The 15,899-nt window shown below is 40.8% G+C and overlaps 4 protein-coding genes across 7 annotated transcripts; 3 read left to right on the top strand and 1 right to left on the bottom strand.

The window, feature by feature from the left end:
- The first annotated feature begins 15 nt into the window (after positions 1–15).
- On the top strand, positions 16–4,113 carry BCIN_15g04980 (hypothetical protein). 2 transcript variants are annotated; one of them, XM_024697671.1, is made up of 5 exons: positions 16–1,172; positions 1,360–1,497; positions 1,553–3,102; positions 3,169–3,432; positions 3,543–4,113. In XM_024697671.1, the coding sequence occupies exons 1-4, from the start codon at positions 1,148–1,150 to the stop codon at positions 3,370–3,372; spliced, it is 1,917 nt and encodes a 638-aa protein (XP_024553486.1). In that variant the 5' UTR covers positions 16–1,147; the 3' UTR covers positions 3,373–3,432; positions 3,543–4,113. The 2 variants fall into 2 exon arrangements, with proteins under 2 accessions (XP_024553486.1, XP_024553487.1); XM_024697670.1 differs by having other exon boundaries at positions 3,169–4,113.
- Positions 4,114–5,666: 1,553 nt separating this feature from the next.
- Positions 5,667–8,654, top strand: Bcpgi1. Of its 3 annotated transcripts, XM_024697667.1 has the most exons (5): positions 5,667–6,021; positions 6,358–6,443; positions 6,592–7,129; positions 7,178–7,711; positions 7,762–8,654. In XM_024697667.1, the coding sequence occupies exons 3-5, from the start codon at positions 6,639–6,641 to the stop codon at positions 8,384–8,386; spliced, it is 1,650 nt and encodes a 549-aa protein (XP_024553485.1). In that variant the 5' UTR covers positions 5,667–6,021; positions 6,358–6,443; positions 6,592–6,638; the 3' UTR covers positions 8,387–8,654. The 3 variants fall into 3 exon arrangements, with proteins under 3 accessions (XP_024553485.1, XP_024553484.1, XP_024553483.1); XM_024697668.1 differs by lacking the exon at positions 5,667–6,021 and having other exon boundaries at positions 6,074–6,443; XM_024697669.1 differs by lacking the exons at positions 5,667–6,021; positions 6,358–6,443 and having other exon boundaries at positions 6,473–7,129.
- Positions 8,655–8,728: 74 nt separating this feature from the next.
- BCIN_15g04960 (hypothetical protein) lies at positions 8,729–11,467 on the top strand. The gene is made up of 3 exons (XM_024697666.1): positions 8,729–9,636; positions 10,292–10,401; positions 10,471–11,467. The coding sequence occupies exons 1-3, from the start codon at positions 9,461–9,463 to the stop codon at positions 11,202–11,204; spliced, it is 1,020 nt and encodes a 339-aa protein (XP_024553482.1). The 5' UTR covers positions 8,729–9,460; the 3' UTR covers positions 11,205–11,467.
- Positions 11,468–13,572: 2,105 nt separating this feature from the next.
- Positions 13,573–15,436, bottom strand: BCIN_15g04950 (hypothetical protein). Its single transcript, XM_001548398.2, has 4 exons — positions 15,119–15,436; positions 14,679–14,870; positions 14,067–14,216; positions 13,573–13,965 (listed from the first exon to the last, which is right to left on the bottom strand). Exons 1-4 carry the CDS (start codon positions 15,195–15,197, stop codon positions 13,877–13,879), a joined length of 510 nt encoding a protein of 169 aa, XP_001548448.2. The 5' UTR covers positions 15,198–15,436; the 3' UTR covers positions 13,573–13,876.
- Positions 15,437–15,899: the final 463 nt, after the last annotated feature.

The following is a 15,899-nucleotide window of genomic DNA, read 5'->3' as shown; positions in this document are numbered from 1 at the left end:
CAAGCCAGGGAGGCTGATATTTTGTTATGCTGAAGATCACTATGGAGGATTCCCTCGTGGATGTATCGAGGCTGATTTCGTTTCCATTGCTTACGTATGCACGAGAAGAATGTGAAGAATCCTGTGCGCGATATGCGATGGAGGATGCTTTTACCATGCAGGATTTGCTGCCGCATTGATATTGATACTTTTGGTACGCACGAGCTGGGGAGATACGAGTCGATACGGACGGAGTACATACGTGCAACTTGGCCCATCAACCGCAAGACGAGCGTCCTTATCGGATCTCGTTATCACGAATGTTCGGAGTTGAGGTGCATGGCCGCCCCGCCCGCGTTGCCGTGGAAGGTGCAGGAGACAAGTCGATGGTGCGTGCACGTGACTAAGGAGACGGATGGGCTGTGGTCGAGAGGAGCAATGTTACATTGGAAGTCGCCCCCTTACAAACACTGCCCACTGCCCTCGCAGGTTGTAAGCAGGTGATAAGGCATAGTGTTGAGAGGGAGAGAGGGAGGGAGAGAGGGAGCGAGAGAGAGAGAGAGAGTCTGAGGGACGTCTGTTTAATTTAGATATCGTTGCAGCCTCTCATTGCGAAGAGTGCGAGTAGTGGCACATACACCGATCCCAAAGCAAAAAGAGAAAAGTAGAAGAAGCCGTACTCTATTCTTCCATATTGATTGATATTGGCTCTGCCACTCGTGCTACAACACAACCACAACCACAACCACAACCACAACCACATCGCCACGACGAGATTCTGTCAACGTTTCACTCGTTCCATATCACTCCCTCCCTCGCTCCCTCGCTCCCTCGCCTCGTATCAATTCACGCGTATTGCCTGGAATCAGCAATCTCTTTTGGCGGGGCAATCGCCTGTGAGGACTTGTTTGAAGCTAAATCCTGACCGCAACGCACTGAACAAACACTTACTGTGTCAATCCCTCGAAGAAATCCCGATATTTATTACTCTGCTCCTCATCCATTACCATACCCATCTACCATCTACCATCTGCCATCCACCATCCACCATCTACCATCCACCACCCAACATCAATTACAACCATACTCATTACCTCGAATCCTACAACGTATCCTTCTTCCCCCGTCCCCCTCTCCTACCGATACAATTTTGTTCCCCATCCCCAAGATGTCGTCTTGGAATATCACCAAGAGTGAGTTTATTTCATTGCAATTCGTTACACCTCAATCTTGAAACCACCCAAATCTACCTCCTTTAGCTAAATCCTACGGTTGAGTACCAACGCAACGTCACTTTGGCCAAGAGTCTATTGAACTCGGAATCGTCTACAGCCCACACATGAAATGAACCTGTCACTAATGATCTCAATCCATATTTAGAGCTCAAAGAGACGCATCTTGGTCCCCTAACGTCTACCTTCTCTCGAACCCCATCTTCACAAACTCTTCGGGAATCATCCAAAGATGAGAAATCTGGCACCTCCAGTCCGGCACCATCTATCAACGATAATGGAATAGGTATGCATGCGCACGTCGTTAATCGGGTTCACGAAAAGGATGCTGACCTTGAAAGCTGCCTCGGAAGCCATAGCCACTCAACCACAATCCGCTCCTCGACCGGGCATTCTCATCGTTACTCTGCACGAAGGAAATGGATTCTCTCTCCCAGATCAATATAAACAAGTATTCAGCAACCATACACAGAATTCATTATCTGCGGGAAATGGCTTTGGAGTGGCAGGTTCAGTCCGTTCGGGGGCTTCAAACCAAGTCGCGGGATCTTACTCGAATATGAGACCACAAACATCGGGCGGTGGAATTCAAGTTCCTACTAACCATGGTCGTATTTCCTCCAAATACCTTCCATATGCCTTGTTAGATTTCGATAAGATGCAAGTTTTTGTCAATTCAGTTGCAGGGTCCCCTGAAAACCCCTTATGGGCTGGAGATAATACTCAGTATAAGTTTGATGTTTCAAGAGTTACTGAATTAGCAGTTCATTTATACCTTCGAAACCCAAATGCGCCTCCGGGATCCGGTCGAAGTCAAGATATTTTCCTTGGTGTTACGCGCATCAATCCTCGATTCGAAGAAAAGCATAAATACGTCGAAGATCCTAAGCTGGGGAAAAAGGACAAGGAAAAGGCCGCTGCAGAATTCCAAAGAAGAGAGAGCACATTGGGACAAAGTGGACCGGAGTGGTTAGACGTTCAATATGGCACTGGAAAGATTCGCATTGGAGTTGAATACGTTGAGAATAGAACAAGAGCATTGAAGATTGAAGATTTCGACCTGTTGAAAGTGGTTGGAAAAGGAAGTTTTGGAAAGGTCATGCAAGTCAAGAAAAAAGATACCCAACGAATTTACGCCCTCAAGACCATTCGAAAGGCTCATATTATTTCACGATCAGAAGTCGCACACACATTGGCAGAAAGATCGGTCCTTTCTCAAATCAACAATCCGTTCATCGTTCCTCTCAAGTTTACTTTCCAATCGCCGGAAAAGTTATATTTCGTCTTGGCATTTGTTAACGGTGGTGAACTTTTCCATCATCTTCAAAAGGAGTCTCGCTTCGACATCAATCGTTCAAGATTTTACACGGCCGAGCTACTTTGCGCTTTAGAATGTTTACATGGTTTCAACGTTATTTATCGTGACTTGAAGCCGGAGAACATTCTTTTGGATTACTCGGGTCACATTGCACTTTGTGATTTTGGCTTGTGTAAGCTTGATATGAAGGATGAAGATCGCACCAATACCTTCTGTGGAACTCCCGAATACTTGGCACCAGAATTGCTGATGGGACAAGGTTACACTAAGACGGTTGATTGGTGGACCCTTGGTGTTTTGCTCTATGAGATGTTGACTGGTTTACCTCCTTTCTATGATGAGAATACCAATGAGATGTATCGCAAGATTTTGAGCGATCCATTGAACTTCCCTGGCCCTGAGATTGTTCCACCTGCTGCAAAGGATCTTTTGCAGAAACTTCTCAACAGAAAACCAGATCTCAGATTGGGTGCAAATGGTGCATCGGAAATTAAGGCCCATCCTTTCTTCCACAGCATTGATTGGCGAAAGTTACTTCAAAGAAAGTATGAGCCTACATTCAAGCCTAACGTGGTATGTATTTTTTTTATTGCTTATCTTTCTCAATGTTCACGTATGATATATACTAATCAAATATAGACGGATGCTCTTGACACTACCAACTTTGATGTAGAATTTACCTCTCAAGCACCAGCCGATTCATTGGTAGAAGGTGGACAATTGTCATCAACCATGCAAGAACAGTTTACTGGATGGTCTTACAACAGACCGGTTGCAGGGTTGGGAGATGGAGGTGGAAGTATCAAAGATCCAAGTTTCGTAGGAAGTGTACAGGATAGATAGATGGATGAAAGGCACGGGAAAAAGGGAACTGGAATTCTGGAAATGACCAGTGGTATGATGGTATGATTTCAACTTTACTCGGGCGTCTTTTCTCTCCAGATAGCAATTCGCATACAGATTGAGGATTGGAGTGGTTTCTCTTCATGAATAAATTCTAAGAACATTATCAGATAAGATGAGATGAGAAGTTATATGAAAATGGATATTTGATGTTATTGTATTCTTCTTTGGCACTGAGAGTAATATTGGGGAATCGCATGAGAGTAGAGTAGAGTAGAGTAAAGTAGAGTAAAGGCGTTATGAAATGAATAGGTAGGTAGATAAGTTTGATAGAGAGCAAGGAGGGGAGGAAGAGAAGGGATTTTGAAATTTCTTGCTATGGGAAAATCGAAGTATTTGTTTTCTTCCTTTTCTTTTGGGCGTATGTCGAGTTGAGTTGAATTGAGTCGAATCAATAAAGAGATTTTTAAATTAAATTTGGATTTTTTTGAATGAGGGGTTTGAGATTGAGATTTGGGATTTGGGTTTTGGGATTGTGAGGGTGATGAGGTGATTGAGGATGTGAAATTGGGGATGTGATGTTATGTATTGATATATGAGTAGGTGATTGGGTGAGTAGGTGATTGTGAATACTTTTTTATAGATATTTTTTTTATAGATAGATAGATAGATAGATAGATGAGTAGGTAGGTAGGTAGACAGGTAGGGCTTTATATAAAGGATTACAATCTATATGCTAAATTATCGAAATGAGGAGAATGATTTATTAGTATAATACTATTTATTTATTGTACTTTAGTGTTTTGTACTTTGGTGTTTTATAGATAGATATATATATATATATATATTACATGGGAAATTTTATTATTTATCACTTACATCTTGAGGTATACATTCTTTAAAATACTATAAGTAAACTCCTTTATTAGTTAATGAACATCCTATTAATTAATTAAATGAACTCTTATTAAGAGTCCTTGAATTTGATTTAATATTATATCATATCATGTTTTATCTTTCTTTCTTTCTTTCTTGATGTGAAATTAACATTTAATTAGTATAATTTCTATCGTTATCTCGAAATTTCGAGTGTATTCATTATGATATGGTAATTTTCAATCTTTTTTTTTTTTTTTTTTAAATATATTTTACTTTCATTTTATATGTATATATATTTTATTTTTATCACAAATCGAAAATTTGAAATCTAGATTCTATATTGTGGATAGGATAGTGTGATTGCGATTGTGATTGTGATGGGAAAATTAGTGAAATTAAACCGATAAAAAAAATAGTTGACTATCTATGCTATTCTCTTCTATTCTCTTCTATTCTATTCAACAAGGCTGGCTTTGTTATTCAAGGTTTGTTATTGTATGAATTTTTTTTTTTGGAGTTTATTTGTTGCGTCTTGGAGTGTATATATATATATATATATTCTTTTTTATTGACTGTGTGGAGGGTCTCGGGTTTGTGATGATGATGGGATGGATAAGATAAATGGATGATTAGGTTAAATGGATGTTAAATCCGACCGGCTGGCTGGATACTTTTTTGCTCGCTCGCTCTTACGTGCCATGTCATCTGTATATGGGTGGGTGTGTTCGGTGAGTCGGGGATGGGAATAGGTTGTCGGTCAATCGGACAGTCAGTCGCTTGCTTGCTTATGTAAAGAGAGTAAAGAGAGTAAAGAGAGAGAGAGGAAAAGAGCCGACGACGAGAATTAAGATTGCGGTACTTGGATCCGATCCGATGGTTGTGCTTGTCTTGTTTGGGATTCACCGAGAGGTTGTAGAGGTGGAGGTGTAGGTGGAGGGGGGAGAGAGTGTGTGAGAGAGGGAGAGGGGGTCTAGATTGGATTGGATGGGATGGGGGATGGGATTTGCTGTAGCTTGATTAGTGTGTGTACGAGATAGCTAGGTAGTGTTAGGGGATATTCTGTTTACGATCGTGGTGGGTTATTTCGTGGATTTATTTATATTTATATACCTAGTTATATATATGATTTTCGGGTAGTTGGGAAGAAAGGAGAAAGGAGAAAGGAGAGAGGAGAGAAGGAATGAGGGAATGAGGGAGTGAGGGAATGAGCATCAATAGAATAGATTGATTGCCCTCCTCTCCCTCTCCCTCTCCCTCTCCCTCTCCCGAGTACAGGAATGCATGAATGAATAAACAAACACATACCCAAGTGCCAGGTACATCACAACTCGATATATCAAAACGTACTCAGGTCTCCCCCCTAGCTGCATCGAATTTGGATTTCTGATTTCTCCCCCATGAGCGGGCTGTGGCTCGACTTGTCTATTGGTTGTAATGGAGGGGTTGGGTCGACTGAGGATGAGTTGCTGGGTTGAGGTGGGTTGAGGTGTCTAGATGGATGTATGGATGGATGTATGGATGTAATGTATGGATGTTGGATGGGTGGATGGATCTCTCTCTGTGTGTATGGACGTCATCAGCCATTTTATTTTATTTGTTGTTGTTCCGCGTACGGATTGAGCAGAGCTTGAATGAACCCCTCCTTTTTTCCCTCTTTTTTCTTGGGAATATCATCGCATACTTATTGACCCATCTACATACTTCCTGCCACACTTGTGTATACATCTTTTATATCGGTATACATTGCATTTGCCCAGCGAAGAAAGAAAGGTATGTTGATATAATTCCTTTCGTCGTTTGTCTCTCTCTCTCTCTCTCTCCTGGATGAATCAATAAATGGTGTCACTGCTTGAACCCCACCCCACCCACCTACACATCATTCCACCGACCGAAGTTTCCAGAGTCAAGACAGAGAGAGAGAGAGAGACAGAGAGAGAAAGACAGACAGACAGACAGAGAGAGAGAGAGAGTTTCCATTGATATCATTCCTCCCGTCTACTCTTGCTCCTACTTCCACTCGTAAACCAACACTTCTTCCATTTCCATCACCATCTTCTTGATTACCCATACTATCGTAATAAGCTCTCAACTAACAACATATCAAAGCCAATCGATTTGCAGCCCTTTCGGAGATACTAGGAACACCTCTCTTGTCTTTTCGGAGAATTTATTGCTCAAGAGGGAATATAAAGGTATGCTTTTCTCTTTTCCCTCTACTGTTGGTCTGGTCATTTCGAGATACACATCTACAAGAACTTCCGGAAGATTGTCCAATACCATCACTCATCATTCATCATCATCTCATATTCTGGTCTTCATTCTAACTCTACCTTTTCATAGCCCCCCCTTAAACCTTCTAATCAACAACTCAAACAAACCTCGACAACATGCCTCAAGCAACCGAACTCAAAGCATGGAGTGCTCTCCAATCCCACCATGACAACGTGGGCCGTAACTTTGTCCTCAAGGAAGAATTCAAAAAGGACCCTCAACGATTCGAGAAATTTTCCAAAACCTTCAAGAACACTGCCGACAACTCGGAGATTCTCTTTGATTTCTCCAAGAACTTGATCAATGAAGATACCATCAAGGCCTTAGTCGCGGTTGCAAAAGAAGCCGGATTGGAGAAGTTGCGTGATGAGATGTTTGCGGGTGAGAAGATCAATTTCACGGAAGATCGTGCTGTTCTTCACGTTGCATTGAGAAACGTCACCAGTGATCCAATCAACGTGGATGGAAAGGATGTCATGCCAGGTGTTAACAAGGAGTTGAAGCACATGGAGGAATTCTCGGAACAAATTAGAAGTGGCGAGTGGAAGGGTTACACTGGAAAGCCTTTGACTACCATTATCAACATTGGCATTGGTGGTTCTGATCTGTAAGTTTGGAGGCATCCCCGGTGAGATGATAGCTAATTCGATTATAGTGGTCCAGTTATGGTAACTGAAGCTCTCAAGTACTATGGTGCTCGAGAACAAACCCTCCACTTCGTTTCTAACATCGATGGCACACACATGGCTGAGGCATTGAGAGATTCTGATCCAGAAACTACTCTCTTCTTGGTCGCTTCCAAGACTTTCACTACTGCAGAGACGGTCACCAACGCCAACTCCGCAAAGGAATGGTTCTTGAAGAAGACTGATAACAAGGGTGATATCGCTAAACACTTTGTTGCTCTCTCTACCAACGAAGCTGAAGTGACCAAGTTTGGTATTGATGCTAAGAACATGTTTGGTTTCGAAAGTTGGGTCGGAGGTAGATACAGTGTTTGGAGTGCAATCGGTTTGAGCGTTGCCATTCACATTGGATTCAAGAATTTCCATGAATTGTTATCTGGAGCACATGCTATGGATATGCATTTCAAGAACACTCCACTCGAGGAGAACATTCCAGTTATTGCTGGTCTTTTGAGTGTTTGGTACTCTGATTTCTTTGGTGCTCAAACTCATTTGGTTTCTCCGTAAGTTTTTATCTATCCAATAATCTGTGAATTTGGCTAACAGGAAACAGTTTCGACCAATACCTCCACAGATTCCCAGCTTACCTTCAACAACTCTCTATGGAGTCGAACGGTAAGGCTGTTTCTCGTGATGGAAAGATTGTCAAGTACACAACTGGTCCAATTCTCTTTGGTGAACCCGCTACAAATGCTCAACATTCTTTCTTCCAACTTGTACACCAAGGTACTAAGTTGATCCCAACCGACTTCATCATGGCCGCTGAATCACACAACCCAATTGATAACAACAAGCACCAAAAGATGTTGGCATCGAACTTCTTCGCTCAAGCTGAAGCTCTCATGATTGGAAAGGGAGAAGATGAGCTCAAGGCTGAGAACACACCAGCCGAATTATACAAACACAAGACATTCTTGGGTAACAGACCAACTACATCCATTCTTGCTCAAAAGATTACCCCAGGTACTCTCGGTGCTTTGATTGTTTACTACGAACATCTTACATTTACTGAGGGTGCTGTCTGGAACATTAACAGTTTCGATCAATGGGGTGTTGAGTTGGGTAAGAGCTTGGCTAAGAAGATCCAAGCCGAGTTGGATGTTAGTGGAAATGTTGGAGAGCACGATAGCAGTACCGGAGGATTGATTGCTGCTTTCAAGAAGAAGTCTAATATCTAAATGAGAATTGGAAGTGATGGGAAATAGCTATGGGATAATCAGGATGGGGGTAATGGTGAAATAAGGACGGAAAGGCACAGGATCTTGTCGATATCTTACCATGGAGGAAAACAAAAAATAGGACGAGATGAATTTTCATCTGGATATTTGAATATGGATGGATGAATGAATGATGGTTGATTAGTTAAAAAGATATGATACAATTAGGAAATGAATGATATGAAATCAAATCATTTTTGAATTATTAAAAGTTTCCCGGTGACGGTGACGGTGACTTCAGTAGTGAATGAGTAATAAATGTCCTCGCCCGATCATGAAAAATATGGGTTGAGCTCTATTCATGACAGCGGCCGCTAGTGTAAACTTTATTTTACCTCCTGCATGATAATCCATGCCTAATAGGTAATGGAGGATGCGAATCAATTGGAGAGCTTAACTTTTCGATGATGCAAAGTGTTCAGTTCAGTTCAGGTCACTTTGGAAGGCACTCGCTCATAAGAAGATTTGGAATTTGAGATTGAGTGTGCGATTGATTGATTGGCTGTGTTGACTTTACTTGGGTTGGTAGGGAATTAATAGGATTGGGGATTTATTTGTGATTGTGCTTGTGAAAGGAAGGAAAGGGAAGGAAAGGAAAGGGAAGGAAAGGAATTTGAGGACTTGAGGACTTGAGGACGTGGGAACTTGAGAGGGTCATTGAAGGCATTGTTAGGGTTGAGATTGGGATTGCGAATTGAGAAAGGGATTGAGAAAGGGATTGGGATTGGGATTGGGATTGGAAGACACGGCGAAAATATCTGCGAGTGAGAGGAACGGATACGCAGCGGAAACGAGAACGAGAACGAGAACAAGAGCGGAAACGAGAATAGTAATAAGTGATAAGTGAGAAGCAACAAGTAATAAGGCGGGATCTGGTATCGGAGGGGTTGAGACGAGGTTGCGAGATTTCTTTAGAAAGGATTGAAGAAGGGAATACGAGGGAAATACGACAAGAGGAAATCTACATCGAGAGAACGAAAGAAAGACGAACCCAGACGAAACGAGAGGAGGAAAGGAAACAAAAGAATCATAAATATGCGCGCGGTTACTTGGTTGGCGATTGGGATGGGAATGGGGGCTTGGGGAGGAGGAGTGTTCGCGCTGGAGAATGAGAGGGGAGATGGGGGATTCGAGGGCAATGAGGAGAGATTGCCCTTGCCGAGTTATCATTTTGGAGCGGGCATTGCGGTTGAGTGTATGGAGAGGGATGTGTAAGTTTTTCTTTCTTTTCTCTTTTGAATGGTTTGAATGGGTTGGTCTGAATGGAGTGGATTGGTTTGGGAGTTGTGGAGAGGGAGGGGGTGAGAGTTAAGAGGTTGCGGATGTGGATGTGGATTTGGATGTGCGAGGAGGATTGGGAATTTGGGTGGTAGAGAAAGTGGAGGGGAGGGGAAGTCTCCGGCAAACATACACTTGCAACAACACGAACGCACGCGATTCGGAGATTATTATAGTGGAATGGATATTAGAGAGATGGAAAGGGGAAAAAGAGAAAAATAGTAGGATCTATGATCGACATTCGAGCGCAGCGAGGTCGGGGGTTTGGGGGCTTGCCCCCATGAAAGGATGTGGAGGATATGGACAAAGAGAAAGAACAGATGAGAAATTTGGAGAATCGGGAGTGGAGAGGAAGACATTGATGGGCGTGTGGTCATGACGATGCGACTTCTATTGCGAACTGTGCGCGAATACGAAGCGCGGGTGCGAATTATGTGTGTGCCGAAGACTATGGTCGAAATTTGGAATTTGCTATGAGCAGACTCAGATATAGGGAGGAGTCTTGAGGGCATTTCGAGGAATTTTGCAAAGAGAACGCAAAATAGTGGGGATTAAAATCTGTGAAGCAAAAGCTAATTTTTCCATCAGTGATACAGGAGAACATGTTCAACTAGAAGATAATTCTTTGAAATACATACCATTTCCGATATGTAATGAAACGGGAAAATCATTGGAATTAAAATATGGAGTTGAAGAAGGTTTGTTTTATTTTTTTCTTCCCTCTTGGTAGAAAATAGATTACGTACTAACTATTTCCTCAAATATAGAACTCAACTGCACTATTCCTCTAATAACAGATCCGTTCTTTCATCTTCTCGAATTTTATATTCATTCTGATGCACCTCTCTCATGTCGAATTCCTTCTCGACCAGCACCAGCTGTTCATCACACGAATAGTTATCCAAATTATAAACAAGAATATGTTCCTCTCACCTTCGCTCTTTCAGGAACATTACAACTTTCCCATCTTCATATCTCTACTCACCTAAACGTTCTTCTTCATAGCGTTCCGAAACACCATCTTCTAAAACACGATTCTGGTGTAATTGACAGTGGAGTAGCATATAGTACTAGTCCCTTAAGTCACATCACCGGTCCAGCAGCTCTTACGAAGAAACTTATTATTGGAGATGAATTACCTCTGAAATTAAGTATTCGTTGGTTTCCAACTCCATTGCTCCCGAGAGAAAATGGAAAAGTAGAATGGAATGGTCTGGGGGGTCATGTCAATTGGATGACGATTGGATATGTGATTGTAGCGTTTGGAGCGGGCGCGACAGTTATGGGTGCTTGGATGGTGGGATGGGAGGTTCCGAGGAGGATGAAGGGATGGAGTGGAAGGTTGGCGAGGGTGGGGGGCATGGGTGCAGGGAATGGTAAAGGGTTGGGTGGAGCCACGCCGTTGGGGTATGGGGTTAAGGGGGGTGGGGGAGGGGGAGGACCGGTGGGGAATGGATGGGGGTTTGTGGGTGGTGGGAGGGGGGATGGGAAGAGAGATTAGGTGTTGGGGGAGGATGGTTAGAGGGGAGAGATTATTAGCGAGGAGAGATTAATGGGATTGGATTAGGTAGAGTTTATAGAGTAGTGGAGAGCTTATTTGTTGTTGTGTTGGGGCTTGAAATCCAGCTGGATGGAGTTAGTGGTTTCTGTTGTATTGTATTACATTTTATTACATCTTGCTGAATTATCTTGTGTATCTCCCAAGTGGACAAATCGATAGATGATAGATGGATGAATTGATAAATGCGCGCTGGTGTAATGACATTGTTATATAGTATATTGTATTATGTTATATAATGTGATGTTATATTATATTATATAATGTAATGTGATGTGATGTGATTTTGTTTCGTTTTGATTTATCTTGATTTCGTTTGTTTACTTCTATTCTATTTTCTCTTATTCGTTCTGATTTTGATTTTGATTTTGATTTTGATTTTGTTGAATTGGATTTTCATGTAATCGATTTTAACAAGTAATTGTTGGATTTTTTTTATTTAAATATTCTTGTTATACTGTTATATACTATATTATACTATATTATACTATACTATACTATACTATACTATACTACATTACATTACATTGCAGTATAATATCATATCATAGATGATAAATGGGGGCAAGCCCCCAAACCCCCGTTGCTCGCTGCGCTCGAGGGATTGGGGTTGCTTAGAATGAGGGGTGAGTGGGTTGGGCTTGAGGAGTTGTGGGAGTGGTGGGAGTAATGGGAGTAATAAATGAAGAGGGGAGGAGGGGAGTAGGTGAGGATGTGGTTGGGTTGATTGTAGTTGATCGTGGTCCAGGGGTAGGTAGATAGGTTGTGTTGATTGTATCTGGGTCAATATCGATCTGGATGAATGGCGAGAGGACGAATGTGGGTAGCCGAGTGGGTGAGGAAGTGGGATGTGGGATGTGGGATGTGGGATGTGGGTTTTGGTTGTGGTTGTGGGATGAGGAAGAAATAATAGGAGGAGAAGGGGAAGGGTAGGATTTGAAGAGGCGAGGGAGATATATAGGGAGGGGATAGGTGTATGATTAGTAGATGATCGTAGGTGCTGAAATAAATGAGGGAAAAAAGATAGAAAATAAATAGAAGAATGAGAAAATGGAGTAAAATCTTTTTTAAGAGTTTTATTGAATAAGTGAGTATATAAGTATATAAGTATACAAATAGTTTGTAGTATATATAATATATAATATGATTATAAATATTTTTTTTAAAGAAAATTAATAACATTTCGTTGAAGAAAACAAAATACAATCATTAATTAATTTTGATCTGATCTGATTATGATTTTTAAATTAGTATATATTTATACATGGTTAACTTTGCGTTTGACTTTAAGCTTTTTTTCTTTAGATTTCTTTTGATGTCTTATGTTTTATTTTTAGAGGGAGAGGGAGAGGGAGAAAATAAAAAACTAGATTTATTATAGTGAATTGTTTGAGAGTGGCTTGGATGCGATTCTTAGTTTTATATTCTAAGTATGGGTTCTAGGTGTATAAGGATTTAAATGAGTTTAGATCCTAATTCTAGTTTTGAGAGGAAGAAGGGAGAGGGGGGGAAAATAGTGAGAATAGTGAGAATAGTGAGAATAGTGAGAATAGTGAGAATAGTGAGAATAGTGAGAATAGTGAGAATAGTGAGAATAGTGAGAATAGTGAGAATAGTGAGAATAGTGAGAATAGTGAGAACGATTTAAAGAAGAGGAAGGGGATAAGCGAGGGGGGAGGAGAGTAAATGAGTTGGGCTGGAAGTATATAAGAGTATCTGAGGATATGAATGAATGAGATCTCACATTTGATTTGATATGATTAGACAGGATGAGGTGTTACTGTAATGATTTGGTGATGTGGAATCTTTGATTTAGAGTATCGTGTTTTTGTGTAGCTGTATGTGTATATTTAAGTTGGGACTTTAAGTATGATATTTTGAATTTTGAATTTCGATGTTGAGACTAGTGTTAAATTTTTGGGATTCAGGGGTGGGGAGTAGATGTAAGTGTATATATATGTGGGAGAGATGAAATGTAGTGTGGTGTGGAGCGGAAGATTGAATGAGGAGTAGATAAGGATGGGGTGTTTGGAGGGGTGTTTGGAGGGGTATGAGGATGTGAGGGGCTTGGGGGCTTGTGTAGTGAGGTGTTTGATGGGTGAGATTGGAAAGTTGGAGAGAGGTGAGGTGAGTTGAGTTGAGTGGGATGGGGGATTGGGGATTAGGATTTAAGAGAATGAGGGGATGAAATGGAATGGGGTTGGATTCAATTGGAACACAATAAATACATGTAATGAAGTGAAATGAACTCGACCCACACAATCAGTATCGACGATAGATACGACACGATACGATGTGATATAACACGGCATGATACGATATGATATATGTGTGTATATTTTTATACTCAGAATTCTAGAATACTATGTAATGTAATCTACTCTGAAATAAACTTTTCTAATCAAACCTGACTGAAGGTTCTCGATCTCGATCCTCGATTCTCAATCAACAAAAACCTTCATAACAAACTTGCCATAAGAAAGAAAATTTCTTTCCCTTGGGGTATCATTTTGTGCTTTTTGGAGTGAGGATGAGTTTGTTGTCCGTTTGTTCTTTTGAATGACTGGCTACCTGACTGAAAGATTGATGATTGAGGTTCCGAGAAGAAAGAAAGTTTAGATGTTCTTTTTTCCTTTCTTTGCGACGGAGGAAGCGGAAACGACACGCCAAAGACGGATGAACATATCGATAGCCATTACCATTGCTGTATATAGTTAGTTTTTCATTGTATAATTCTTTATTGAGGGAAGACAGAGGGGTCGGATTCTCATCAATGTTATATTCGTAGAAGAAGGGAATACTTACACAACATAATGTATGGTCCATAGAGTTTAGTCAAATCAATCTTTTGATAGCGAGGGATGGGCCAGTAGACGTATTCGTGCATGCAGACTAGGGTGGTGAGGAAGGTTTCGAGAGCGTAGGGAAGGAGTATTAAAGGGATACGAGGTGAATCTAGAGAGGGAGCGGTTAGTGGACACTATGAGATGAGAAGTTTTGGAAGAGCGGGGAAGAGAGGAGAGGGGAGGAAGTGGAAAGAATAGAGAGGGAAGAGAGAGGAAGAAATCGGAAACGATAGAGAGGGAAGTAAAGAGGGAAATGATGTAGACGTGCTAGGATATGTGTGTTGTGATATATGTGAATGATAGGAAATAAGAGGAAAAAAGCTGAATATTCGAAGTTTTAAACATTAAATATTCCAAACAACAAAAGAGTTGACCCAATTACTACCATTATGCATAGATATAATGTTACACGCTTATGTAAATAGATATCACATCATATAACAGCAAAGATAAAGCATTCCCAACTTCTTCTCTTTTCTCCTCTCTTTTGTCCTACCCCCACCAAACCCATCCTTCAAAACCAGCCAACTCTCATCATACAAAAATAAAAAATAAAAAACAAAAAACATACCTTTCAATAATCCTCTAATAGCCCAAAAGCTAACAGGTAAATGAATCAAACATTCCAACCAAACAAATAGATTGAAATAAATGGGTGGTGAAACGAAGAATAAATCGTTGTAGTTGGCGATGTGGAAATCTTTGATGGCGGTCAAGAATGATGGGGTGAGAGAGGCGGGGTAGAGAGATTGGAGATCCATTACTAGAGAAGAGAAGAGGTTAGTTGAGGAGTTTGAGAATGGGGATGTGAGGGGAGGGGTTGAGGGTAGGAGCAGAGGAGAGGAGGAGAGGAGAGGAGGAAAGAAGATGGGAAGAGGGGAGGTGATGAGAATACTCTTCTATACTCCAACACTGGTTTGAGAATTGAGAAAGAAACAGCACGTTGAAAGATATCTCTAAGGTACAATACTCAAAAAGTACTCTAGAGAGGGAAAAAAAAACATGACTTACAGAACATAACCGGAATATGCAAGAAGAAATAGATCAAGTAGAGAAGATCCAATTTGCGGTCGAGAATTGAAGATGCCATTTTGAATACCGTGTTGAAGTTTTGATTGAATGAGTGTGCAGGTATGCTGGTGTGTAGTTTTCCTTCAACGAGTGTCTGGAATCTGTTTTGTTCTTCTTTTGAGAGTTTCGAAGGTTGACAATTAAGACTTTGATACTCGACCCCGTTGAGTGTTGAAATATCTCGAGGATTGAGGAAATCATCACGCGAGGTACAGCATGGTCGCGGTCACGTGACTGTATGTGAAAATGAGACTCATCATAGTGAGAGATTGGATTTTGAGAGACTTGTATGGAACTTCTTTCTTTCCTTTTATTTTACTCGAGATGAGTGAATGTGTGAGACTGTGAATAATTTGATGATTTCAATTGATTATTATTACTCGACTCAGTAGTTGATTAATTCATCTCTTTTCATGATCTAGTGTTTACTCAGCTCCACCTCCTAGCCTTTTTTGAATGGGTCAATACCCAACGGCCTACCGGAGGGTTTAGACAGTCTTTTTCTAAATGTTACATATAACATTCACTCAATTATTAATTTACATAAAAAATTCAATATGAAGAATATAAATAAACTAGTTAATAAATTAAAAAGATTCTCAAGATCTGTTTAAATCCTTTTTAAATTCAATGAACTTCTAACATTTTATTCTAAAAAATTTGCTGGATTTTATTACTTTTTATCTCAAATTAACTACCTAGGTATAGCTTAAATTTAGTT

The sequence above is a fragment of the Botrytis cinerea genome, chromosome 15 (assembly GCF_000143535.2).
Source record: "Botrytis cinerea B05.10 chromosome 15, complete sequence".
Lineage (NCBI taxonomy): Eukaryota > Fungi > Ascomycota > Leotiomycetes > Helotiales > Sclerotiniaceae > Botrytis > Botrytis cinerea.
This window is presented reverse-complemented; position numbering and strand designations above follow the sequence as displayed.

Excerpts from the sequence above, each read along its gene's own strand:
- BCIN_15g04960 (XM_024697666.1), top strand. The coding sequence starts at position 9,461 with ATGCGCGCGGTTACTTGGTTGGCGATTGGGATGGGAATGGGGGCTTGG. Across the intron at positions 9,637-10,291 it reads GAGTGTATGGAGAGGGATGT|TGATACAGGAGAACATGTTC; the intron begins GTAAGTTTTTCT and ends TTTTTCCATCAG. Across the intron at positions 10,402-10,470 it reads AAAATATGGAGTTGAAGAAG|AACTCAACTGCACTATTCCT; the intron begins GTTTGTTTTATT and ends CCTCAAATATAG.
- Bcpgi1 (XM_024697667.1), top strand. The coding sequence starts at position 6,639 with ATGCCTCAAGCAACCGAACTCAAAGCATGGAGTGCTCTCCAATCCCAC. Across the intron at positions 7,130-7,177 it reads GGCATTGGTGGTTCTGATCT|TGGTCCAGTTATGGTAACTG; the intron begins GTAAGTTTGGAG and ends ATTCGATTATAG. Across the intron at positions 7,712-7,761 it reads CAAACTCATTTGGTTTCTCC|TTTCGACCAATACCTCCACA; the intron begins GTAAGTTTTTAT and ends AACAGGAAACAG.
- BCIN_15g04950 (XM_001548398.2), bottom strand. The coding sequence starts at position 15,197 with ATGGCATCTTCAATTCTCGACCGCAAATTGGATCTTCTCTACTTGATC. Across the intron at positions 14,871-15,118 it reads GCATATTCCGGTTATGTTCT|TAATGGATCTCCAATCTCTC; the intron begins GTAAGTCATGTT and ends TCTCTTCTCTAG. Across the intron at positions 14,217-14,678 it reads TATTAGAGGATTATTGAAAG|ATTCACCTCGTATCCCTTTA; the intron begins GTATGTTTTTTG and ends CTCCCTCTCTAG.
- BCIN_15g04980 (XM_024697671.1), top strand. The coding sequence starts at position 1,148 with ATGTCGTCTTGGAATATCACCAAGA. Across the intron at positions 1,173-1,359 it reads GTCTTGGAATATCACCAAGA|AGCTCAAAGAGACGCATCTT; the intron begins GTGAGTTTATTT and ends ATCCATATTTAG. Across the intron at positions 3,103-3,168 it reads CTACATTCAAGCCTAACGTG|ACGGATGCTCTTGACACTAC; the intron begins GTATGTATTTTT and ends AATCAAATATAG.